The 27,563-nt window shown below is 33.0% G+C and overlaps 3 protein-coding genes and 3 non-coding genes across 6 annotated transcripts; 5 read left to right on the top strand and 1 right to left on the bottom strand.

Moving 5' to 3' along the window:
* The first annotated feature begins 11,010 nt into the window (after positions 1-11,010).
* LOC141699130 (small nucleolar RNA Z223) lies at positions 11,011-11,100 on the top strand. Its single transcript, XR_012565615.1, has one exon. It is a non-coding gene; the product is annotated as a small nucleolar RNA Z223 (small nucleolar RNA).
* Positions 11,101-11,204: 104 nt separating this feature from the next.
* On the top strand, positions 11,205-11,319 carry LOC141699131 (small nucleolar RNA Z278). The gene has a single exon (XR_012565616.1). It is a non-coding gene; the product is annotated as a small nucleolar RNA Z278 (small nucleolar RNA).
* Positions 11,320-11,541: 222 nt separating this feature from the next.
* Positions 11,542-11,649, top strand: LOC141699137 (small nucleolar RNA snoR97). The gene has a single exon (XR_012565622.1). It is a non-coding gene; the product is annotated as a small nucleolar RNA snoR97 (small nucleolar RNA).
* A 3,779-nt stretch (positions 11,650-15,428) lies between these two features.
* On the top strand, positions 15,429-17,218 carry LOC141697292 (malonyl-coenzyme A:anthocyanin 3-O-glucoside-6''-O-malonyltransferase-like). The gene has a single exon (XM_074501586.1). It carries the CDS (start codon positions 15,616-15,618, stop codon positions 17,032-17,034), a length of 1,419 nt encoding a protein of 472 aa, XP_074357687.1. The 5' UTR covers positions 15,429-15,615; the 3' UTR covers positions 17,035-17,218.
* Positions 17,219-23,834: 6,616 nt separating this feature from the next.
* Positions 23,835-25,788, top strand: LOC141697997 (anthocyanin 5-aromatic acyltransferase-like). The gene has a single exon (XM_074502586.1). It carries the CDS (start codon positions 24,304-24,306, stop codon positions 25,606-25,608), a length of 1,305 nt encoding a protein of 434 aa, XP_074358687.1. The 5' UTR covers positions 23,835-24,303; the 3' UTR covers positions 25,609-25,788.
* Positions 25,789-25,861: 73 nt separating this feature from the next.
* On the bottom strand, positions 25,862-26,364 carry LOC141697999 (uncharacterized). The gene has a single exon (XM_074502587.1). It carries the CDS (start codon positions 26,276-26,278, stop codon positions 25,997-25,999), a length of 282 nt encoding a protein of 93 aa, XP_074358688.1. The 5' UTR covers positions 26,279-26,364; the 3' UTR covers positions 25,862-25,996.
* Positions 26,365-27,563: the final 1,199 nt, after the last annotated feature.

Below are 27,563 nucleotides of genomic sequence, written 5' to 3'. Positions count from 1 at the left end.
TAGGAATAGGAGTTTAGTAAATAGACTTTGCTTTTTACCTAGATACACATAAGATCATGCATGCGGTAGTAATTATTCAACAGTAATTATTACACTGTTAACAAAGAGTCTCTTCTGTTTCTCCTTTCTCATCTATATAAACACACAACACTTCTCACAAATAAAATCACTCTTCCTATCTCTTAGTAATCTCTCCATACCTAAGCTCTAAATCCAATATTCAAATTCCTCTTCTTCATTCCAATGGCTTACTTCTGTACTCGTAAGCATGGAGTATATGTTCCAGTCCTCAATCTTGTGGAAGGAAGACTTTATTTTAACCCTTTTCAACTAAGGGTCCTTATTGATGGTCAAATATTCCACCCGACTGAAATTTTAATGTCGGTTTTTTTATTGTCTCTGCTGGGATGATCAGCTTGAGTTGCACCTCTTTACAATGGAACTCCAGTTTGAAGAGGATTGACTGGCTGAAGAGGCAGAGCAGCAACGCTTGGCAGCTCTAGAGCTTCAAGAGAAGCTAATTTCTCTTGTAGTCTCTATGTCTCACATCTTCCATCACCGAGCGATGCAGAAGGAGCATGCTGCAAAGAAGATGAAGATCGAGTAGATTCTAGCTTTTAGGAGTTAGGATTATTCGATAATTGTAATTTTTACTCATCTTCTATCATCAATGAAAATATGTTGCTTAATTTCTCTTAAAAGTGTGATGCATGTTAATTATTCTTTTACTCTTAAGTGCTTTACAACTTGTGACTGTTCATCTTCTATTTTGCAATGCATGTTTAAATTCTGAATATTTCAATAATGCATGTGAAACTGATTTCTACTTGAATTACATATGACAACTGAAGAACAAATAAAAAATATCAAGGAGCAATTGATGTCAAAGAATCAATTGATAAAAGGTTTTTTGTTAATCTCATGAGTATTATGATTTGTGGGTATTTTTGTCTAACAAAATGCCTAAACAAATAAAATTTTCAAAATCATGACACTATGGAACATGACATATCCAACCTTTTTCCTGACCACAGTGTTCATATTTCTTCCCTTAAATTAAACAGAAGCCACCTCAGGTGTCTCCCAAAAGACACTTGTTGTAAAAAGAAAGAAATAATTGGCTAAGAGGGCTACAAATCCTGATGTAGCAAAGTCAAAAGTTGAAGCAACACAAGTTTCTCATTCTTTTAAACCTTCAGAATCTGTTAGGAGGAAACTTGTTCTTGCTGGACTATAATCAGATTCAGATGAGGATAATGCCACTTTACTTATAAATTTCCAAACCTTTCATCTGATTCTTCTCCAAGACCAGTTGTACTACCAACTGAGAAGGGCACAGCTACTGATGCTATTTAAAGTGCCAGAAATCCTGATGCTGGTACAAGCCCAAGAATAAAGAAAAGGAAACTGGTCAAAGCATACTATAATCAGAACTTGCTCAAGATCAAATAGGAAATTGCTGAGGAGATACAAGGGGGATTTACACCAAATTCTGATTTTCAATCAAATCCCGATGCACATGTGAATTTGTTTAGTTCTCCTATGAAGCAGCAAAGGAAGAGAGGAAGGGAGATCTCTCATGAGCAAGTTGAAGAAACTGTCAAGAGGCTATAAGGGAAAGGTCTTTTCCGTGGATCAAGCACACAAGAACCTGTATCTCAAAGGGATACATCAGTTACAACTCTTGATCCAATCCCACAAGAACCTGCACCTCAAAGTAGTGCAGCGGATTTTGAAGAACAAGTGCCTCTTGGTGAAAAGTCCATTTAACAATGGCATAATGAAGAAACTGCCAGAATTCATGCAGAAGTCTGTTAGATCAAGGACTTCTGTAGGCAGTTTGATCCTGAAAGATTCAGTCAGACATCTACTTTTCAAGAAGAGCCTGCAAAGGAGTTCAACACTGTAATTATGGAGAAGAGTACACAAGAACCTGGGTGTCAACGTCATCCAACAACTCCTGATTCTCTAGCAACAAAAGAACCATTGCATCAAAGTTTCAATGAAGGCTTCACTCCTGCTGCAGTGACACTAGTAATAGATGTTGAAGGCAAAATTCACCCATCACCACCATCTACTGATATATTATCACTTCATCCACTGAATGTTTGCACAGAAGCTTAATCTTCAGATTCACAAGGTATAAATACTGATTTCACTTTATCAGCATTTACTTTAAATACTGATTTTGTCTTATCAGCATTTATTTTTCATATTATAAATCATGTTGGTATGATTATATCTAGACCTTATTTAAGGACTACCTCTAGTTGTATGAACATATACAACCTTTCTTTAGCCACCTCTTATTTTTGTAGGATTGCATATTTATCTGAGCCATTTCTGTGAGTTGTGTGAAATTTTTTAGAGAAAAATAGAAATAAAGAGAGGCAGGATCCTTCCTAGAAAAAGGAGAGGTAGATGAGAGTCAGGATTTGGTAATCCTTGTGAGGAAACTCTAACTATTAAAAGTTATGAGATGTGTGATGTGAGAAGTAGTGAAACTACTTTAAAAGAACATAGAGATTAAGTGTTGTTATATTTTTCAGGTGCATAAAGTATAAAAGAAACAGCTGCTGAATAATAGTCTGTTGACCCTAGGTTTAACTCTGATGTACCAAGTGCTGATAATTTCTCTGCAGGTCTAAGTACTGATACTTTCAAGCAGTCCATTCACTCTATTATTCCATCACCTGATTTTCTCCTTGTTGTTGTTGAAGATGTAGTAGCATAACAGTCCATTTATAAAGATCTATTCACTTCAGGATCACCACAGCACTCCACATGTACTGAGGTTCTGGAGGTAAATCCCAAAGCTCCAACTCATCTGTCTACAATTCTTGAAGATGTGGAGCTAAATGTTAATGGTATGAAAGTTTCTGAAGCAGCTGGATTACATACAGCCTCAATTTCTGATTATATCTTAAATGTTGAAGTTGGTGATGAAGTTCAACAGATAGTTCAAGATCCAGATGTTAATGAAGGATCTGTCCATGAGACAAAATCTAATAATGGTGTAGAAGCTAATACTTAAAATGCTATTATAGATCCTGAGGATTATCTTTTCTTCCCTGAAGATATGCCTACACATGTGAGGCAACAAAAGCTGAAAGAGTTAGATGCTAAGAAGAAACATGATTTTTTTGATGATATCTGGAACAAGAAATGGAAGGATTTTAACTATCATATTTTAAAGAACTATGTTGTTGATCATCTGGATACAACTGAGAAGACCATTCAGAATCCTGATATGCTTAATCTTCTGAAAGCATCTACTCTATTAGTAAGATTTTTTCATACTGCTCAGGAAGTCACCACTTCTTAAATCAATCAAATCAAAGAATCGTTCCTGGCTACAAAGCTGACTACTCATCAGGAGATACAGAAACAACTTGGACCAATTCTTGAAAGACAGACTCAGATTGAAGCCAATCAGGCTAGATTGGAAGCTAAACAAGAGCAAATGCCTGGACAACTTGATGAGGTTCAAAATTCAATGGAGCTGATTCTTTCTCTACTACTTGGTGATGATGCCAAAAAGGGGGGAGTAGATTGATAAATCTAAATGCAAACGGCTGACTTTGAAAGATGCTGATGACACAAATCCTGATGGTGGAGATAAGGGAGGAATGAAAGATATTATTAAAAGGAGAGGAGAAGATCTAGTTGGAACTAGTGGATCATCAAAATCCACTAGAACTCAATCTAGAAAGGTGGAGGTAGTAGGAAAAGTAAAAGAATAATTCAACAATCAAAGGAACTAACTGTGACTACAACTACTCAACAAACTCTGAAAGTCACAACTGTTGATGATGATCAAGGCATTATGGAGATAGAAGCTGGTGTAGAAGCAAGTCAGTATCTTCAAACTATGAAAGTGAAAGGCAGGAAAACAACTTTGTTCTACAAGGACCAAAAGATTCAAGCATTTTATTGTGAGGTGAGTAGAAGAATATTTGAGAAAGAAAACCCAGGAGTTGATCTAAAACAGCTAAGGTAGATGAAAGAAGAGTTCAAAAAATTCTATGAAGACAACAAATGTTGATGTTGCTGTTATCTCTCAAGATCCTTATAAAGATGATCCTTCTAACAAACCAACCAAAGGGGTAGTTATAAGGGAGGTAAGTCAAGCAGATGCTGAAAGATCTCTGATGTCTCAAGAAATCTTAAATGCTGACAGAAGTCATAAGGGGAAAGAGAAGATAGGAGAGAACTCTAACCCTCCAAAGTCTAAATCCAAAACTGTTGTTAAGAGGAAATCAGTATTTAAGGCACCTAAACATCAAATGCTGATAGATGCAGTCTATACAGTAGCTCAAACTTTTGATACTGAAGAAATCGTTGAAGAAGAAGAAGTTAGTCAAGCTCATCAAAGAAGAAAGATTCGTCGAGCTGACTGGGCCGAAAAACTGAAGTTGAACTCTGACATTACTCAAGTTAATGAAGAAATAAATGTTGTTGTTCAACCAATCACAACCTTTGATACTACTCATGTTATTAATTTTTCAAACCCAATTCAAGCTGAGTTATCAGATCCTGATTCTGAAAATATAAACTCTGATAAGGCAGAGCTTACTTTTGAAGAAAAGTGGAAGCTGCTGTGGGGGAGCAAGAAACCTGCACCTAGAAAAGATTATTCTGAAACATTAAAAAAGATTTACAGTGGAAGTTCTCATGCTAGAAAACCTGGAATCACAAGTAGTCTGGGAAGGTTAAATGTTGATCCATCTATAGGTGATGCTTTGATTCTAAGAAAGCATGCAAATATGACAGAAATTGGAGACATTGTGATGCTTGAAGACTTACAGAAGATCATATCAGTACAAATTGTTATTGATCTTGTTGGAGAAAATGATTTATTTTATGGAGTCTGCGAGAAGATTAAGGTTGACTCAAGAACAACTGAGAGACAAACCATGGTTGGAATTAGAACTTGTTGTTACAATTCTTAAGGTAACCAATCCTGTAACTGTCAGATGGTCTGCATTTATAAACAACCTGATATAGTTGAAGCAGAGAGGAATGCCTTATAAATCAAACTACATTCCAAAGTACATTGATCAAACTGAATATGATGTTGATATGCCTGTTGGAGGAGTTAAGATAGAAATTAGTCTAGGAAGGGAAGTCTTAACCTTTAATCCTGAAGGAAAGAAGATTGGGTTTTAGGAACTGGATGATCTATCACTTGAAAATTCAAAGCTACATGACCTCAGGGCAACCATCTACCGGAATGATGAATCAACAGATGAGCTGAAAGAACACAAACATAGGATGTAATGGTATTTGGATGTAATGGAAGAAAATCTTTTGAGGAAGTTTCTTAAAGAAACTCTAGACTGTGTTAGAGTTCAAAATGAAGAATAAAGTCTAATAATCACTGTCTGTAAGATTGTATATGTTTATTTGATTTCTGCATTTAGATAGTTTTGACATCATCAATTAGAACTTGTATATTATTACATAATGCACAGGTAGGGGGAGATTGTTAGATATAATTAATGATATCAGGATATAAACTATAAGGACTTAATATCAATATTTACTGAAGGTGACGTCATCAGTACTTGTTCATCAGTACTTGATGATCAGCAGTTGATGTCATCAGGACTTAGTCACTTTAGTAGATATTCGAGAAGGAAAAAGATTACAGAATTCAAGGCGGTGAAGAACTTTATTCAGAAGCAATCATACATGGATATGTATTAGGTTTCCTTATTGTAATAGAATAGGATTCCTTATTGATTGTGTAACTGTGCACTATATAAGCACATATTAGGTTTACTCTTTATGAGTTGCGTTAACGAATTGTAATATATTTCATATAACTTAGCAGCTCTCGAGGATAATTGTAGCAGCTCTCAAGGATAATTATTTATCCTTTGAGAGAGTACTTGTGTAACAGTTTTTATCAGATTAATATAAAAACCGTTGATTCTGTTAAAACTTTATCGAATTGTTTGCATAAATTATATTCGCTCCTCTACAGTTGATTACGGACCTAACAAAGGTTATCCTAATGATTATAGTATCTTTGTTTCAGCTGACTTGTTTTAAGTTTTAAGATGCGGGTATGCCTTTAATATGTATAATTCTTTTTTGAATATATTTTCAGGAAATTACTCAAAATATCTATATTTTTAAACTTATTTTTAAAGATACTTTCTTTTTTAAACTTTTTTAAAAAAATAATAATTTTTAAGTTCCATTTTTAAAAAAAATAAGATTTGTAACCTCTATAACCTATCATGGAAGTTAATTTCAAATTTTGAAAAAGTTAATTATAAGATTGCATTATTTGCATTTTAAGTTTGCAACCGAATTAGGGATGGTAACGGATCAGTCTGATCATGTTTACAAAAATCAAAATTACATTGAATTATTTTAATTAAAATCAAACCCGAATCGAATGATATCCAAAATTCGGAAACCAAATCCCTGTCGATTCGAATTTGAACCAAAACCTGAAAACTCTATGAAAATACTAAAAGAAAAAAAATCTAACAAAGAAGGTCATTAAAAGGTCTTTTAATCCAAAATAAAAATATCCTCAAAACATAACTAAGTAAAAATATGCAGAATTAAATTTAGAAATTACATCAATAGTTCGTGATTAAAAAAAGAAGGAATATTGAGTACTTAGATTGGTTGCTTATCATTAAATCATTTGACAAACTTGAATAGAACTTGATAAATGATTAAAATTTGTAAATTATTAGAAAAATAATGAGCTATTTCAAATAAAAATATTGTTATTTGAATTATTTAAATAACTAAATGTACAAAATTTATAAATGAAAATAAAAACGTTCAATTTTTTAAATAAAATTATCTTCTTCCTTTTAAGTATAAACTAGCATAATAACCCGAGTAAGGCACGAGTCATTTTCTAGAAATTTTTTAGTATCATGAAATTATAATATTCTTTGGCTCTTAAGTCAAATTTTGAAGAAATGGAGATAAAATTTCTCTCCAACAAGCTCCTTGTCCCTTTCTATAACATTAGGAGCTTCGAATGTTTTCTCACTTTTACGAGTCAATACCCCATCCTCAATTATTATTATATTATATTTTTCTTACCCGTCTGTTTGACATAAATGACTTTAATGAGTAAAAAGATAGATAGAGAGTGAGTTTAAGGATAATTGTTGGAGAAATTGTTTGATTTTGGGTTCTAAATAATTAGGAGCTCATTTATTTATATTATTTGTAGTGAAAAAGTAAGGAGATTGTTGGAGTTGCTCTTAGTTATTTTCTTATTTGTAAATGTTGTACAAATTCTAATGTATATCAAATACAAATTGATTTTCATACAAGACATACCAAATTACACAACGTTTAGCTCATTAAGCAATATTATATATATATATATATTCTTATTTGTGTTGTATAATTTGTATTTAATGAATGAATATAAACAGGGCAGTCAGTGTATGTTTAAAACGAAATGACTAAACTTAATCTGTAGGATGCCTTTAATATGTTTACAAAGAAAAACTTAAAAATTAACATATATGTTGAATACATAGTTGAGAAAAAAAATTGAATTTTATTTAAATAAACTATATGTAGTGTTCTATATTATTACTGAGTTCAGTACTAACTTACAATTAACTTACTCAATTTAAAAGGATAAAAAAATGCACAACTGAAGTGAGGATGACTTGCAATCATAATATACAATAATGTAAAATTTACATTACTGTTAATATAAAAGTTGATTTTAATGAAATGTTAATTTTTGAAATTCAACGTATGTATGTATGAGAAAATGTTAGTTTTTTATTTACACTATTGTTAAAGAAATAAGATTAAGTTATGTGTGTGTGTAAATAATCGTATGTCACATTTCTTAGTAAATTATGATATTTTAAATTATTTATATGTTAAATATATGATTATGTACATGTATAATCATTATTAACATGTAGTGCGACAATTGATTACTTGTATTTATAATTATTCAAAAATTAAAATTATGTAATAAATAAATTGCTATAATTTATATATGGTATTCACATTACCACTGACAAATAATACATATTCATTTTTACGCAACCGAGTATCAATCATGATTATAACATAAAAATAAATTATATATTGTAAAGACTTATTATTGATATTCATGATTTTTTTCAAGAATTCGAATGATTTTTTTTAATTATATCGCTATTTAAACCGTTTTTAAGTTTCTTTCATTACGACTCTGATATTTCTTTATATAATAATTTGATAACATTGTATACAATTCTCCTAAAATTAAATATTTTTCAATTCGATAAAATTTTATAAATATCAGTTGAACTGATTAATTTCTTTTAAATTATTGATCAATATATATATATATATATATATTCTTTATATAATATATAATGCATTGAATCAAACGCTACAATATAGTGTGTATATATATATATATCTTTTATTTGAATAATTCAAAATATTTGTACAATATTATCTTGATCAATGAATATTGTTTATCCAAAATAATTCTTTTTAAAAAGCTAGTTTTTTAAAGTGAAAAATAAAAAATAAATCGATTTAATATATCATCGTAGTTTTAAAAAATCTCGTGAGATCTCATATCAAATTTCGAATATTCTTAAAATCGGGACAAATCCCAGAAACAATAATGCGCTACCAGTGAAGTTAGTAATTTTAATACAAATAATCAATTGATTTAATCCTATAAAGACCTCAAACACATTAATTTATATTAATATAAGATATTAAACAATTTTTCATTATTGGTAAGATATTATCATCGAGTTTGTAATTTAAATTTAGTAAAGGTATAATGTGATGATGTTTTTCGACCGAGTCATGTAGTCAAATTCCGAGTAATTTTTGAACAATGGACCAAGTTCTGATTTCGAATTCGAAATAAACTAAAATGCATTGACTCATTATAATTCGAACTTATCTAAATATGTAATACAAATATAAATTATTTATCTGTAAGCGATTCTATTTAAAAAATAAATAAATTATATATGTACATTTTAATTACTTTTTATAATAAAATATGTTAAAAATATATGAGATATATTTTGAAACTAAAAAATGATTAATAAATAAGATAATAATCCATTTATGTACTATGCCTAACTTTATATCTGTAATTCAATTATTTGAAATTAAGTGTACAAATATTCAAGTAACTATCTTTAAAGTTAAATAAAATATTCATTTAACACACTTATATATTATGTGTATGATAAAAAACACATGTGATAATATGTTATAGTGGTATGAGGTTGTATAGGTGAAAGAAATATCTCGAGTTAATTCTCAAAAACCACATCTTTTATATAAATATTTAAAATAGGGGTAGTTTAGTCTTTTAAATGAGATATTTTAATTTGAATATTATCCCCTTATTCTCCAATTATATATAGAAGATATATTAATATGAAAGGTGAAATGATATATACTCAGTTAATTAATTTGAACTGTTTATATTTAGTTACTCGAGTTACTCAGTTATATTAAATTAATATATAATTATTTCTCAGTTTTATATATGTATTATGTATTATATATGTATTATGTAATTATATAATGAAGTATAATAAATTTAATATATCAACGGGTCCTATCAAGTTTCGTTTTAATTTGTCTTGGACAGGGTTTCAGATATTTGGGTTGCATTTTAGTTCGGTTAGTCTAAAAATCAAACCCGAACCAAATTTAATTAATTTTTGAAAATCAAAATCAAACTGTAACTAAATAGTAAAAATTGGTTTCGGCAAGAATCATTGGGTCGGTTCGATTAGATAATATGTTTGGAAAATTTTTCCATCCTTAAACTGAATTAACCTTAAAACCAGTTTTGATAAAATATAAAGTAAAATATTGGATATTGTAGAAGTTGCAAATCGTATTTTCGAAAATGTAACATAAAAATTATATTTTTAAATATATATAATCAAATTTTTTATTTAAAAAATGTATTTTAAAAACCCCCAATATTTTTTACCTAGTATGACATAAGTTAAAAAGTTATACTCCTTTTATCGCATTCAATTCACTACATGTTTTTTTAACACTCGACACATATTTTAAGGTGAATATAAAGTATAATTCTGTAATTTATTTTAAAAATTTTATCTTTCTATATTAAACTTTAAATATTAAATTTTTATTCAAAAAAAATTCAAAATAATTTATATACGTATACTTAAAAAAAATATTAAAATGTGTGCCAAACTTTCTGTCCCCAACAGTGTTCTGAAAAGCGCATTAAGCGGCCTTTTAAGCGGAATCGGACCATTATTTTATTAAGCGGAATGCGTTTAATAATAATATTTTTAAATACTAATCGGAGAATTAAGCGTTTTTAAAGATTAAACGGACTTATAAACGGATTAAGCGGTAATTAAGCGGTCATTAAGCGGTCAAACCGATTTTGACTTATCAAATTTTTTAATTTTTAATATTAATTTTAATTTTAATAAAATAATGATCTTGATTAAAAAATAAAAATATATAAGTTTTTTTAAAAAAATTATATTTATATTCTTGATACTTTATTTATTTTCATTATTTTAGTATTACACATATTATTATTATATATAAAATTTTAAATAAATATTATTTATCCGCTTATGAACCTGCTTAAAATTCCGCTTAAGCATCAAGTTTAATGTCTTAAGCGCTAGAAGTTTTCTCGTCGCTTAAGACCGATTTGTGCTTTTCAGGACACTGGTCCCAGTCGTCCATACTCAGAGGGAGGAGTATTTTACGAATTATAAGTAGACGTGATATTTGCATACAATTGAAAATTTTAATTCTGACAAGACCAGAATGAGGCCGTATAATTGAAATGGGCCTCGCGGTTCATGGACCGAATAAATTTTAGGGTTTGAGAAACCGCTGTATTAAATCTATCTATATATATATATATATCTGCTCACAAACCTTAAACCCCCGGTCTCCCCACAGTCCCCCTCAGAGATACACAATTCATCTTGAAGGATTTGTAATTTTTAATTACAGCTTCACTTTCCCATTCGTTATATATGATTTATAACATAGCTTTAATGCCAGTTCTGCTTCAGATAATTCTTGATTGATAAAGCTGAAATTGTCTGAGCCTACAGACATTTATTTTCCGGTACAATTTTTAATTTCTGAAAAGTGAAAAGTGAGTTTGATCTCCTTGTGCAGATGCCATTGATATACTAAATTGTTTTGTATCTACTGCCTGTGATGTAATAATCCACTAGCACGAGGTGTTGTGGAGCCAGGACCCTGTTTACAGGGAGAACCACCTGGTTAAGCTACATTTCATATGATATTATCGGGTTTTACTGAGGCATGTTTTATCATCTTTAACTCATTGTTACATAATTTGTCCTGCCTTAAAAGATGCTTTGTTTTTTTGTAATATGTTTTGTTTGAGCGACTTTGTGTGTGTAGATTAACTGTGTTTTGTTCATTGCATTATTGCATAGTCGATCTTAAGTTGAATTATTTGACAAATGTCTTAGCTCATGAAATGCATCATTGAGTTTTAACTATACACTCTGCCCTTACAAAATTACAAGGTGGGTTTAGTGTCTGAAAACTCACAAAGTCTGTGCTGTCTTATCTTCTTCTTCCCTTGAATATCCAACAGGACTGGAGATAAATAACAACACAAAATTTGGTCAGTTATTTGCTCTCACAATTATTTTTTGCTTTTAAAATGAAGTTTATATGATTTGGTCATCACAAATTCGCCATTTCGAAAAAATTAAAATTATTAGAGCCTTTTATTTGCTTTATTATTATTTAAAATTAAATTAATTAAGTTATTTGTGTGGTAAATTATTAGTCACCCGATTATAAAAAAATCATCAGTGATATTTACTCTATGTGCCTTTTGCATTATTTTTTTGTTTTTTTTTAAATTAAAGCATTATTTCTCGAACTACAACTAAAAATAGTTATTTTTTCTGAAAAACAAAATTGCAGACCTGAGTTTGTTATGTTAGATTAGTGTCGTGAAAAAGGGTAATCGGACTTAATCGGTGAAAGTATCGTCCATGGATTAATATGATAATCGGGATTAATCAGAATGATTAATTGGGTCATTAATTGAAACTAATTTGATATTATTTTCATTTATAAATAATAATATATATAATTAATTTACTATTTTTATTATACATATATAATTATGAGTCAAGTTCTATGAAGACCATGTTTTTGTTGGAGATCATGGAGACCATTTATGTTCGTCAAGTATAATTTTGCATAAAAACATTGTAAAACGTATTATTTTATGACTTATGTTCTACAAATATCATTATTTTATTCAAAATCTTGAATATCATACACGTACTACATGTGGAACATTACAAAATGTTTTATTCTACGAAACATGTTTGGTTTACTGAACATTTGTTTAAATTGCAGAACATTTACATTATACTTATTAAACTTAAATAATCTTCAAAAAATGGGTGATGTTTAAAAATACCCATTTTTGGGGTGTAATGGCTGAAAATACCCATTTTCAAAACACATGGTTGAAAATACCGTTTTGGTTACGCATTTTGTAATTGGGTAAATGTAATACACATTTGAGAATTGAGTATTTAAGAAAATTAATTTTGATACGCATTCGTAGTTTAAGTATTACCATTGAAATACATATTTGCCAAATACGTATCTTAAAAAAAAATTTGATACCCATTTGACAAATGCATATCTAGTACAAAGCAGGATACCTAAATGTCAAATGCGTATCCAAAACGGTATTTTCAGCCATCTAATTCAAGAATGAGTATTTTCAACCATTTACACCAAAAAATTGTTATTTTTAACATTATTTCTCAAAAAATTTAATAAATTAATGATATTCGTAAAATATACTTTACTAAATATTATATTTAATAGTGTTTTGATTGAAGAATATAGGTGGACTCCGAGGTCTTTAACAAAAACGTGATCTATGTAGAAATTGACTAATATAATTATTATATATATTTATACAAATAAATTTAAAATATGTAATATTATTAAAGAAACTTCCGTGCCAGCAACAAGGCCAAAATCCAACATTATGAATTAAATCTCATATCACCCTCCTTAATCAAATCGTTTAATTTATCGGTTATCATTTAATAATCATGTTTAGTTACTTTTCATATCCACCCCCTGAATTCATAAAGAAAACAAGCAAGGTTGGTCACGTTGATCGATTCGATTAAGGATTTAACAGTAAATTGATCGAACGAGAAGGGTTTTACTCATCTAATGAACAAACACTTTCACGATATAGATAAGTAGCATGTGAATTGTGAAGTAAATTATGGGATGATGTATTGTCTCATTTTACAGATTATGATCAAATTTTTTGTGTTGAATTTTTATGTACTTTTACATTTCATTATATATCACTTTTTATCTAAAACACATATCTGGTGTACACACAAACTTGGGGTCTTTTGAGCAAACAAATTCTTCATTTTTTTGAACGATGGTAAGGTGGGTAAATTATACTCTCACCAAACACTATTGGGTACATATGATTGATTGTTTCTTAAGATATAATTTATGAATTGAGATAAATTTGAGATGAAAAATTAAGAAATTTTATTATTTAACCATTTAAAATAGTAATTATGTGTTAGAAAATTAGGATTTTAGAGCTTAATTTAATTATGTTCTTGATGTTAATCCTAAAATCTAATAATTGAAAATTGTTCAATGATATTTGAACTTAAATTTTGATGTATGGTTTTAAGATTTTTCTGAATGAAATCCATATGAAATGAGAGTTGAAAGTAGCTTGAAAAACCTTGGAATTTTGAGAATGTTTGTCCCACATTTAAATAAATAAAGGGGGTTGCGTGCTTTATATGGTATCACACACATGAGTAGTATACAACTACTAAGGTACGTGATGGTCCATTGTGTTGTTGTGTGCTTCACACACGCGCGCGCGCCGCCACCACGCCACGCACCGCACCGGGTCGGGTCGGCGCGATTTGGGCGAATGTCTCGGCGTCTCGCATACGCGAGGCGACCTGGGCGAGGATTTTATTTATTTGAGAATTAATATTTTAATTCAAATTTATTTATCAGTGACTCGATTATTATTATTATTATTATTATTGTTGGGACTTTGTTAGTGGGTTTGGTCTAATTCATTGAACTTTGACATGCATATATAATATGATCTGTAACTGATATATTGAATTAAAATATAAATCTGATAATAATGTGGGTGTTAAGTGAAAAAAATGTTACAAATATTTTAAATTCAAAATTTGTTCAGTTTTGATTTTATTTATTAATGGAGCAGTTTAATTCATATATTAATTGTGTGGACAGTTTCACTTTTCCTCTCCTATAAATAGAGGCTAAAGTGAATGTAATTTTTACACCACACAACATTCTCTTCTCTTCTCCCTCTCTGCATTTCTCTCCCAAAAACACAAGTTCAAAGTGCTGTTATTTTTCCGGCGACTGAGGTGCTAGTCGAGGTAGAGGTTTTGTTGCTGCTGTTAACATAAACTCCGAGCTATTTTATCCTGCTGAAGATATTGCACGCATCCCAAACGCAGCAGGTAGGGGGCAATATTTTCTTCCAGAACAGCCAGGGCTTCGAGCAAGGCCTGGTGACTCAACTGTGATGGTATTTTCTTGGCGTTTTGTATCTGTGCACCATTATTTTTTCAGACACATTTGAAAGCTATGGTTTCGGGTACATCTTCGTTTTTCTCTTCGTTATTTCAGTTACTAATTTTGTTTACATGCTTTGTTTTGTTAACTGTTTTCTTGGCCTGAACTTGCTAAATTTTATATATACTTGCCTCTATGTTGCAATATTTGTTAGTGAAATTTACAACAATATGTATACGGGAATATTATTTTTCTTATTTTTTTTTACAAATTTAAATTTTTTATTTTTCTAAATATTTTTAAAACTTTTACTGAGAAAGTCGATTTTTAACTGATTAACCCGATTTTTGATTGATTAATCCGATTTTTAACCAATTTTCATAAAAATTGATATTTCACTTGATATTTGTTTAATCAATTTAATTTTCTACCGAACAATAATTAATCGTTGATTGAACTATTCTCGGACTTTCAGAATAACATGTTAGATAAATACTCTAAAAAAGGGTTACTTTTTGGATAGTGGGACTATTTATTTCGGAGGGGAAGAAACAAAAAATGGCACAATAGTCGTTCACTTTGGCCAACCCCACCTGGTGCCTGGTCTAAAATCCAAGAGGCAAGGACATGAATTTAGTTTTACTGTTTTATTAAATGTGAAATTTTGTCTTTGTATTCAGATTAGTAATTTTTGGGTTTAGCTGATGGTTTTGCAATGCATTAAACTAAGGAGCAGTTGTATGTCTATTTATGCTTTAAATAAATGGAGCTTGGCACGTGATATACGAATCTCCCATCCATATAACTTTGTTTTATAGGCGGCTTTAAAACAGGGTAGATATCAGTCACCTTATCGAATGAAAACACACGGTTTTGGTCCATCTTTGTTTTCATACGAATCTTCAAAAGTAAAATCAATTGTGACGTGCTGCAGCCTGCAAGTATGAAGTAACAAACAAAACACAAGGGAAGGATCTGTATTGCACCAAACTCTGAGAAATGTCTAACGCAGCAGGCACCAATATAGTGACTGTTCTCGAGCACTGTCGTATTTCACCACCACATGATCCCTCCCTCACTGAAACTTTCTTACCCCTCACTCTTTTCGACATGCTATGGCTTAACTGGCCCTCCCCTGGCCGTGTTTACTTCTATGATTTCCCCTGTTCTACAACTGAGTTTAAACAAACCCTCGTTCCACATCTCAAGAATTCCCTAGCCTTGACTCTCAAACACTTTTATCCCTTCTGCGGTAATGTCATAACCGCCACATCTCTTTCTGATAGAACCACCCCCGCAATTCGCTACTTAAATGGCGACTCGGTTTCACTAACTGTAGCTGAGTTTAGTGGCACTAATTCCGAAGGATTCGATCATCTTTCTGGGAATCATGCACGAGGTGTTGATGAGTTGTTTGCTCTGGTTCCTGAACTTTCACGAGGTGGTACCGAAACAGATGTAGGCAACAACATTCATATATCTCCGGTTTTATCTGTTCAGGTCACGTTGTTTCCAGATCAGGGATACAGCATTGGATACAGAATTTCCCATGTTGTCGCTGATGGAAAAACTTTGTCCAATTTTATCAGAACATGGGCTTCCATTAATGTTAAGCAACTCAATGGAGAAAATGATTTCGATAATTTAGAAACTCTCCCGTTTTACGACAGGAGTGTGATTAAAGACCCTAAAGGAATAGCTTCAATTTTCTTGCAGTATAGTTTACGTACCAGGCTCCAAAAAGATTACGAAAAAGCTTTTGCTCCTGCAGCTGATAAGAACACCTTAGTTGATGCCACAATTATTTTAGATCGAGAACAGATTCAAGGACTCAAAAACTCGGTGTCCGACCAAGTACCACGAGTATCAACTTTTGTGGTGGTGTGTGCCTATGTATGGACTTGCATGGCAAAGACAAGGGCGGCTCTAGGGCAGGACATGAATAATGGAAACCAAGTAGAGGAGCATTTCATTTTCGCCATGGATGCCAGGGATCGTCTAGATCCACCAATACCTTCAAATTATTTTGGAAATACAATTGTGCCTTGTTGGGCTACCCAAAAAACCAGCCAATTAGTAGGAGAAAAGGGATTTGCGAATGCTGTCGAGGCAATAAGAAATGCTCTCTATGAAAAGATAAACAATGATGAGGGACCGTTGAAAGGGTTGGAGATGTATTTTGATCGTAATGAAGCGACAAAAGGGCAGGTGAAGTTCGGAGTTGCTGGATCACCAAAGTTCAACTATTATAATGCAGATTTTGGATGGGGAAAGCCTAAAAAGTATGAAATTGTTTCGGAGAAATTCGGACTCATTGGATCCAACGAGTCTGAGGGAGGGCTGGAACTTGGATTTTGCTTCTCAAAAATGGAGATGGATGTTTTCACAGCTATCTTTACCCAAGGATTACTCGACTGAAGTTCCATATCATTGGCATTTATCTTTTCAAATAAAGTTCTAAGTGCGCGTTCTTCCCGTTTGCATGCTCAAAGACTCTCTTCTTAACCAAGTCCTGAATTCTGTTTTAAGTAAAAGTTAAAGATGAGTACTGTATATGTTTCTTTATTTCAAGTTCAATCTCTATTCTGCAGATTGTTTTCTACGTCCCCAGAAAAATTATTAATTCCCTAGAAGTTTTGTATGCAAACACATATGGGCATAGACGGATTCAGGAATCAAGTTTCCGGAGAAAACCGTTTATAAAAAAATAAAATAAAAATTTTAATGATATGAAAATACAAAATTTTATTTTAGGAGAGACACGTGTCTCCGGATACTCCTTGCTAGATTCTCCCTGCATATCGGCATCAACATGGTATAAACCTAGAGAATAGAACAATAATTATCATACTACATTACTAGATTACTAGATAGCGCGTATGAATATTTTACAACTTTGCATCAAAGTTTCTCTTAGTTGACGGTGTTAGAATATCTGATAGATTTCACAATGAATATAGTGTTTTGAGAGTATGTGTATGTGTCAGTTGCTTGCTTGTATCCTCCCTACCTTCCCTCTTTCCCAGGACTTGGTGTTTATGGGCCATCAGGAAACAAAGACGCTTCAATTTCAAGAGTTTGGCTAAATATCTGAAATTTGTATGGGACAACCACGCACAAAACAGATTTTTTTTAAGTGTTTGTGTAACTTTCCTCAATTATTTTAAAGTGTAGACCCCTCCTCAAAATAAAGATTAAAGGATGACCGACTGTTTCAACTTTCAGTCACTTTCATTAAAGATTTTATTTTGATCCTTTTTTTTTCTGTCTTTTTTCTTGTTTATATTTGACTCTTCAAATATGATGTGCAGCAGCCTGCAACTGCAAGTAAATAGCAGGAAACAAGGAAAGAATCTGTATTACACCAAACTCTGAGAAATGGCTAACGCAGTAGGCAATAACAATGTCACTTTGCTTGAACACTGTCGTATTTCACCAACGCTTGATCTCTCTATCACCTAGAATTTTTGACCCCTCACTTTTTTTGACATGTTTTGGCTTAACTGGCCCTCCCAGGGCCGTGTTTACTTCTACTATTTCCCCTGTTCTGCAACTGCTTTTAAAGTTGACCCGGCATTTTTTCAAACGACATTAAAACACAATATGAGTAAGAAATGAAAATTTAGTGTTTACATATGCATTTTGGATACACGACACGAGATACACGACTCAAATATTGTGTTGGTTTTGTGTTTATCCTTTGAGTACATGACACGATATGAAATATACGAAATAAATATATTTTTAATTAAATATTAAATTTATTATAAATATTAATATTTAATTAAATAAATGTAAACATAAATATGTATAATTATAATGAATATTTTACAAATAATGCATACCTTTATATTATTGTAAGTATAATTGATTTAAATGTATATATTTCATATAATTTTGTATATAGTTTACCTAAAAATTTAATATTTACATTTAATTAATTAATTAATTATATTAATATTAATATTTAATTTTACACGAAATACGACACGAAAACGGGTACACCAACACGAAAGTACACGAACCCCAAATGGGTCAATTTTATGTTTGGACTGTGAGTACACGACACAAAAAACTACACGACACGAAAGTAGACTACACTAACGAGTTTACAGGTCTATTTTAAATAGACACTTGTTCCACATCTCAAGAATTCACTAGCCTTAACTCTCAAACAGTTGTATTCCTTCTGCGCTAATCTGATAAGCCCCATAGCTCTTCCTGACAGTACCACCCCTGCAATTCGCCACTTGAAGGGCGACTCGGTTTCACTAAGTGTAGCTGAGTTTAGTGGCTCTTTGTCCGAAGGATTTGATCATCTATCTGGTAATCATGCTCGAGTTGTTGATGAGTTATTTGTTCCGGTTCCTGAACTTTCACGAGGTGGTACCGAAACAGATGTAGACAACAACATTCATATATCTCCGGTTTTATCTGTTCTAGTCACGTTGTTTCTGGATCGTGGATACAACATTGGATACAGAATTTCCCATTGAAATTCAAAAGCACAACCTATATATTCGAAATTCAAACTGATAAGACAAATGAGACAATCTCTGTTGTGTATGGGACAGATCCTTTACGAATGAGACAGACAATGAGATAGTCTCAATTGACTGCAGAATAAAAATTGCTGAAATGTAAATGCAGTAATAAGTAAAATGAACAATGCAGAACACCAGAGTTTTCACTTGTTCAACCCTTAATCCTAATCTATGGCCTATGTTGACGGAGGAATTTGGGAGCAACAAAATTTGAGGTTCGCAGTCGGAAACAAGATCTGTGATGACGGTTCTCCGTCGGAAACGTGAATAGTAATCGGTGGATCCGATGAACAGTATTCGTCGGAAAAGATGAACAGTGTTTGGTGGTGGTGATTATTTGGGGCTGAGATTGCTTAGGGTTAGTCGTGGCTCCTTTGCGCTCTCGCTTCTGACCTCTTACAATTTGCCTACGTACCTCTATTTATAGGGGATCAAGCCCACGTAGTTCTTGGGGAATAAGAAACCTAATGGGCTTAGATTTCTTATCCCGAGGCCCAGTAGGAAACCCACTGGAAACCGTCTTCTACTAGCTTTAGCAATGTCCGCCGATGAGGCCCAACCACAAAGGCCCAAGGCTCGTCCGCAGCTTCGAGACTTCACTGATGAGGCATCTCCCTGTCCAAGGATAACCCTCCGCTACCAGTTGTTTCTCTAGTCCACGGACGCAGGTATAGCCATGGTTCACCCCAAATATTGGACGCATCCTTGTCCCCCGATAAGGAGCCCCTACCAGATTACAGGACAAGTGATCCTAAGCTTTTGGGTGCAAAGTGCAGGATACTCCGAAGTCTCCCAACGAGGACACCCGTTGACTACAGAGACAGAGCTCCCAAAGCACACACCAGATTTCACCCCACATCCCCAATGAGGACACCCATTGACTACAGGAGGAGGTCTTCAGTCCAGGCATACCCCTGGAGGTCTCCGACCACGGACACTGCCTTTCCTGTAGATATGCTACAAGAAGGAGTTCTTCAATAGAGTACCTGCATCAAATAGGTTAGTAATAATAATCTCCGTCTTCTTTGAATCTTCCAAAGAGCCGTCCAAGTAATTATGTTGAAGTCTACACACAATCTTTTGTCCCTCTAGGGCGCGCCCTAAAGCTTATTATAAGAGGAAACTCAATCAGAAAATTCCCACATTTCCTTAGTAACAGGGCGCGCCTTCCCCCATATGCTGAGGGCGCGCCCCTTTATGCATGGGGCCAAGCAACAGCAACTCCAACCATCAAAGCTCAGGGCGCGCCTTTCACCATATAGGGCGCACCTACTTTCCTTCTGTAAGGCAGATTACCTTATCTATTCCATAATTTTAGGCATCTCTCCTTCGATTTTGCCTATTTTATTAATCTTAATCTGAATATTGTTTATACCAATTTTTGGGCATAACAACTACCCCCCAAATTTCATATGCTGTTGAAAATGGGATTGGAATTTTCCTTCACCTTTATCAAAATCTGTATAAACAAATCTTCCAATACTTTTTACAGGGCGTGCCCTGAACGGGGCGTGCCTTCCAATTTTTTCCTTAAGATTTCAATGATTTCATAATAATCAAATAAGGCGCGCCTTCAATAAGGCGCATCCTAGAAGTTCAAACGGTTTAGAAGCAGTTCCCCTTATTATTGGGGATTCACAATTGATGTGACTGATTTGACAACTGTCATCCTTTTACTATAAATACTAGTCTCAATCAGTCATTTTTCTTTTACTTTTACTCCCCCATTTTTTTACTTTCTCTTTCTACCCAAAGGCTTCCAACCCAGCGGTATTATTTTCCTCGGAATCAGCCTTCTCTGTTACCACTCTCCAAATCTCTTCCAGTCAACTTCTTCTCCAATCGAAAAGGTACGACTGGCTTCTGGTTAAGTAAATCACATTGCATGTCATGTTACCTTTTTATCTCCCATTTCTGTTCTTGATAATATACATAAAATGGTGTATGTATCTGTGTATGTATATGTGTAATTTCAAATTTTGTTGCTTTAGATCCAAAATCAATGGATATAACTTTTAAATTTGTGTTTTTGAGAATTTCAATCGTTATTGACAATCTGCACATAACCATCTGTGCCTTTAGAATCCACCAGCAACTTAGGACGTGCCCTATCTTTAGCTTCTTATAATCTGTATATGACCATAATAGGGCGCGCCTGTTGTAATAAAACACATCCTTATTGATAGGCTAGGATTTTCTTGATGGTGCGCCTTCTTGTGAGAAGGCTTGTCTTAGAAGGGAGTTGACATAGATCATAGAAAATACTCTTCTCTTACACCTTCCACCTAGCTTTCTTGTTTCCCTTACACTTTCGTATCTCGTTCTTTCGTATGGGGCGTGCCCTCATACCAAATGAAATTCAAAGGCATAATTTATATATTCGAAATTCTAACTGATAAGACAAATGAGACAATCTCTGTTGTAAATGGGACAGACACTTTACGAATGAGACAGACAATGAGACAATCTCAATTAACTGCAGAATATAAATTGCTGAAATGTAAATGCATTAATAAATAAAATGAACAATACAGAACACCAGAGTTTTTACTTGGTTCGACCCTTAATCCTAGTCTATGGCATACATCCAAGTCCCAATGCCAACTAGCATAGAGAATGTATTATATCAACTTCAATAAAAAAACTTACAATCTTTTTCTTGATTACAAAAGATAGCCCAGAAAGAAACCTTTCTCTAGTACATTTGCTACCTAGCACACCTGCAATATCCTAGCCAACTGGCAACCTAGGCTACTCTTCTGAAATCAAGCCCTTGCCACAACCCGGCACAAGTTGATATGAATACACATTACAAAGAATGAATATAAGAATTACAACTCAATCTATGATCTTTCTCGACTGGATATTCAATAGAAGAATGGAGAACAAGAGTTTGTATTTCAGATAAAGAATAAGACGTATAAGCATTAGTTCCAAATCTGAATATAAGAGTTGTATTTATAGGCAATGTATGTAATATATTTGTTTTTTCAAACTCTGGATAAGGAAATCTGATTTGTTTGAAAAACGTTTGAATAGGTCTTGAAATATAATCTGTTAGTTTATCTTTGAAAGAGATAAACCAGGTAAAAGATAAGTGTTGAATAGTTCAAACAAGGTTTATAAGATAAGGTTTATTTTAGATAAAATAGAATGAGTTATCCAGTCAAACAAGATAAACAAAAACCTTAACAGAGTGACTTAACACTGCAATGTCTCAGACTCTTCCAATCTGTTGCTTCCATTCTGTTGCTGGGATAACATATCATCATAAACCTGTGTTCCAACATTCTCCCCCTTTTATGATGATGAAAAAGAGAACAGAAAAGCCCCCATATCAAAAACACTTAAAGCCCTGTAAAAAATAGTTAGTAGCAACATAATATATTTTACAGTTTATGATATAAGTGCAACAAATGTATGAATGAGACAATGATATATGAATGAGACACTAAGGATAAAAGAAACAATCTTCATCACATTATGAACTGGATAAAAGACTAAACAAACCCACCCATTAAACCAGGGTTCCAGGTTTGTAACATATCATAAAAACCAAACCAAGTTCAACATTCAAACATCCAACATAAAATCATAGTCAAATAAAGAAATCAAACCAACGGAACATAGTCTGAAAATAATCAAACATCAAAGAAACAGTCTCATTGAAAACAAACATCAAAGAAACAGTCTCATTGAAAATAAACTTAATAAATTATCCCCTTCATCACATAAAAAGGGTCCTCAATCAGAGTCAGATACGTTCACTAGGGTTTTGCCTTTCTTGTCCTTCTTGGCATCCTTCTTAGCTTGGAAGACAGGTTCTTTACCATACTCCAAAAATAGTTTATCAAAATCATCTTGGTCAAGAGCTTTACCATTACGTTTCTGCATCCACAGAAAAATCTTTGACTTGTACTCTTCACTGGTCATTCCAAAGACAGGCGGAGGAGGAATAGTTGAGAGAGGCAGATGAGCGGTTATTTCTTCAAGTGTACAGTCTCATATCCAATCCTTTTTGCGGTGCCAGTGCATCTTAGCCTTGTCTTGCATCGCAGAATGCTGTGGAGATAGAAACTTAGTTTCGGAACCCAGCTGGAAGAACAACTTAACAAACTCCTTCTCCCATGCCTTAGCAGTTGAACACATCCCCTCTTACATCGTCCCAAACTCAAAGTCAATAGTCTTCGCAACCCTTTTATCATGGGCATGGAGAACAAACAATTGTGCATTGATATTATCATGGAACTGACACACATGCTTATTAAAAAGTTCATATGATGCACACATCATACTCACTTGGGATGTGAGAGAAGCAAGGGACTCTATGTAAGTAAAGTGTTGGTTTATTGAAGTTAAAGCTTCAGAGTTCTCATTAAGTTTAGCCAGCAAGGAGTTTAAAACTGAATTGGTATTTTGATCAAACAGGTCAAAAGCATAATTCGGTGAATTTGGCAAACCACCAAATCCCCGATGAGAATCATCAAATATAAGTTTATTGGACTCAGAAACAATAAGACCATTTTGAGTTAAAACTGATAAATAAAAAATAACCGAGATTTTATCAGACAAGAAACAGGGGTTCAACCCACGAAAATTTTCAAAAATCTTCGACAAAAAACCAGGGTAAGGTAGATGCATGGACTCATAATTGGCACATTGACTCGTATTATGAATTATCGAGGCAATATCACAAGGGATTTTCTTAACAAAAACAGACAACAACACAGAATCTTGAAACGTAACCCTATCAAGACCGCTTTTTCTATGAAGGACATTTGAATGAAACAAACGAAACAATAATAAGAAACAGGGGTCAAGTCAGATACCAGTGGTTTAACTGAGACAGATAAAATTGTCACCAAAAATTGCTTTGAGCTGTTCTTCGTGCTGCAAGCCAGGGATATTATCACACGCTTGATGGGTAGTGAATCGCCCCATGTGCGCACATAATTTATCTAGCAACATCCAAGACTTTATACTATTTCTACGTGTTATGTTTTTTCTCGACTTTTTTGCAGATATCTTCCATTTTATTAATATCTGACCGTTCAAGCATATCAAAATTCAAGTTTTGTGTGCTCTAAGCAGTCTAAAGGAAACATAGTCCTGATGGGATCTGCATCACATAATTATTGGAGAAATGGCTGATGCATCAGGCATCAACATGGTGACTGTTCTCAAGCATTGCCGAGTTTCACCACCACTTGATCACTCTGTTGCCGAACAGCTATTACATCTCACTTTTTTCGATATATTTTGGCTTAACTGGCCTTCCCTTAGCCGTGTTTTCTTCTACGATTTCCCCTGTTCTACAACTGAGTTTATGCAAACAATTGTTCCTCATCTCAAGAAATCATTAGCCTCAACTCTTAAACATTATTATCCATTCTGCGGTAATCTAATAACCCCTACAAGTCTTTCCAACAATATTACCCCTGTGATTAGGTACCTTAATGGCGACTCAATTTCTCTAATAATAGCAGAATTTAGCGGTAGTGCTTCCCAAGTATTCAAGCATCTATCTGGTGATCAAAGTCGAGATGTTGATGATTTGCTTGCTCTTATTCCTGAACTTCCACGAGGCTATACTAATACATGTGAAGATGACAGCACTTTGAGTTCACCAGTTCTATCGGTTCAGGTGACCTTGTTTCCAGACCAAGGATTCAGCATTGGATTCAGAAACTCTCATGTTATCGCTGATGGAAGATCTATGTCCAATTTTATCAGGACATGGGCTTGCATTAATGCGAAGCAACTTATAGGTGTAGACGAGTATGATAATACAATTAATCTCCCATTTTATGACAGGAGTTTGATCAAAGACCCCAAGGGAATAGCTTCAATTTTTCTGAGAGAATTTTTACGGGTTGCACGTGAAAATTCTAAAGCTTTGCCTCGTGGAGAGCGTAGTAAAGAATTGGTTCAGGCCACATTTAAGATGAATCGTGTCCAGATCCAAAGGCTCAAAAACTTGGTGACAGCCCGGATTCCCTACGTTTCAACTTTCGTGGTGGCTTGTGCTTATGTATGGAGTTGCATGGCAAAGACACGCCTGGTCCTAGGACAGGAGAAGAACGATGAAAATGAAGTTGAAAATTTCGTGTTTTTGATGGACACCAGGGAACGTTTGGATCCACCAATACCATCAAATTATTTTGGAAATGCGGCCGTGAGTTGTAGATGTAGCCTGAAGAGCATCCAGTTGGTAGGAGAAAAAGAAGGCTTTCTGAATGCAGTTAAAGAAATAAAAAGGGTTCTCGATGGAAAATTAAACAATGAGGAAGTATTGAAAGGGTTTGAAACGGTTTTCGATGTTATTGAAGCTTCGAAAGGGCAGCGAAAGTTTGGTGTTGCGGGATCACCAAAATTCGACTATTACAGTACAGATTTTGGATGGGGAAAACCGATTAAATATGAAGTTGTTTCAGAAAATTTGGACTAGTTGGATCCAGAGATTCTGATGGGAATCTGGAAATTGGACTATGCTTTTCAAAAGATGAGATGGATGTTTATTCAGCTATCTTTACCCAAGGATTAATCAGCTGAACCAGTACTCAGCATTTCTTGACCCTGTAACAGCATCTTAGTTTAAATTTTAAATCAACTTCTACTTAGAATTGTACTCTACTTTTATACTTTTAAAGGTTGGTTATGCTTAAAAGTAATATCCCTAAGCTTTGTTTGTGATAAAAATAAGAGTGGAATCTGATAATAGATTGATTCAGATCCAGGTAAAGTTTGAGCCCAATACGATTACACTAGAAGTAGTTTCAGAATAACTAGGACCAGTTGAAATTTACAGTGTTAGTGTTTGCGTGAGAGTAGTGAGATCAGTTGGGAGTCCAACAACTAAGAAACATGACTTTTCTTAGTGACTCTTCAGATTGCATTGCCTTGTCTTGTGTGCTATTTAATAACTTGTTAGCCAAGGCAGGTGGTGTTGAAGATGAGAGAACTCTAGCTTGCGAAACGGATGGAAGGTTACACTTGGCTCGCTGGTGAAGACACCTGATCGGATAGTTCCATCGCGCAAATCCTTGATCTTTAAGCGCCTCTACTAACCCTACGCTTGCTGCCACAATCCAGGCTTTGCTTGTTGCTGCTTTACTCATTTTATTCAATTTATGTGTTGCAGAGTACTAGAATATGAGTTGGGTTTATCTGTGATTTTGAAGTAAGAAGAATTCAAAATGTAGCTCAAGATTTGTTTCTGGGATGTGTGCTTATACATTCACCAACTTATATACACATAACAGGGGGCAAGGAGCAATATAGTGGCATCACTGAGTACACAGTTTCTAAAAAACAGGGGAAGAGATTGTGACAAGTATCCAGTGGTTTTGAGCAATACAACGTCCTGTTCTTTATTTTTTCCTGGCACGTACCCATGGGTTTTGAGTTTTTTTTATAAATCTATATACTCTCTGTTAATAAACGAAATTATGTATAATTTGATTTAAAAGTATCAAAATATCAAATTTTGATACTTCCCTAACAACTTCTATTCTCAATAAATTTTGTTTTTAACATAAATCGTCTTCTATTCTTTATAAATTTTCTTTTCTTTTTAATTAATATTCATCCAATTGTCTGTTTACTTTATAAAATAAAAATATTTTTTAAATTTATAAATTATATTAAAAATTTATTAAGTTACGTTAAATTAAGTAAAATAACTTATATTTATTTTTAATTTTAGAAAAACTGCAAACTACTAAGTAAACTATGTTTAGGTCCTAAATCTTGGTAGTCACTAGATGATTATACAACTATTTTTAAAATTTTATGTAATAAAATCTCAACTTTCAAAAATTAACTTTTACTTTCTGTAAATTTTATTTTCCTTCAATTTTTATTTGTTACTTAACATCCAAGCGTCGATTTACTTTAAAATAATCGTATTAATAGGTTAACATGTCAGATTTATATAACTAAATAATTAGTTACATGCATAACTAAAACTATACAGTGAAATTTTAGAGTTACACTTAATTTCGATTTTTTTAACTACATATTTTAACATCATTTTATATATTATATTTAGATATGTATTTTGTACGGATTATGAATTTTAGTTTTATACAAATAATAATAGGATACTATTATTTTTAATTTTGGACCCGTGTTTCACGGGGTTACCAACTAGTTTATTATGATTTGTAAATACAGAATATTGTATATGTACCAAATGACAAATCATGATTTGCTAAATAATGTCTGATTTATAGATAATTGAAGTTTCAAACTCAAGTCTCGGTTTCTCAAATTAAAATACTCGGTTAACAGGGATTCAACTTTTCTTTGTTCGCAAGTAATATTAATATTTGATAATTGTCGTGTGTAGTCACCTCTTACATATTAAATTTTGATTGTGCCGCTAGTGGTATTAAAATTAGG

This window comes from Apium graveolens, chromosome 11 (assembly GCF_009905375.1).
Source record: "Apium graveolens cultivar Ventura chromosome 11, ASM990537v1, whole genome shotgun sequence".
Lineage (NCBI taxonomy): Eukaryota > Viridiplantae > Streptophyta > Magnoliopsida > Apiales > Apiaceae > Apium > Apium graveolens.
Note: the sequence above shows the minus strand (reverse complement) of the source record. Positions and strands in the feature narration are given on the sequence as shown.

What these genes read in the sequence shown, in the direction of transcription:
- LOC141697292 (XM_074501586.1), top strand. Translation starts at nt 15,616, where the DNA reads ATGTCTAACGCAGCAGGCACCAATATAGTGACTGTTCTCGAGCACTGT.
- LOC141697997 (XM_074502586.1), top strand. Translation starts at nt 24,304, where the DNA reads ATGGCTGATGCATCAGGCATCAACATGGTGACTGTTCTCAAGCATTGC.
- LOC141697999 (XM_074502587.1), bottom strand. Translation starts at nt 26,278, where the DNA reads ATGAGTAAAGCAGCAACAAGCAAAGCCTGGATTGTGGCAGCAAGCGTA.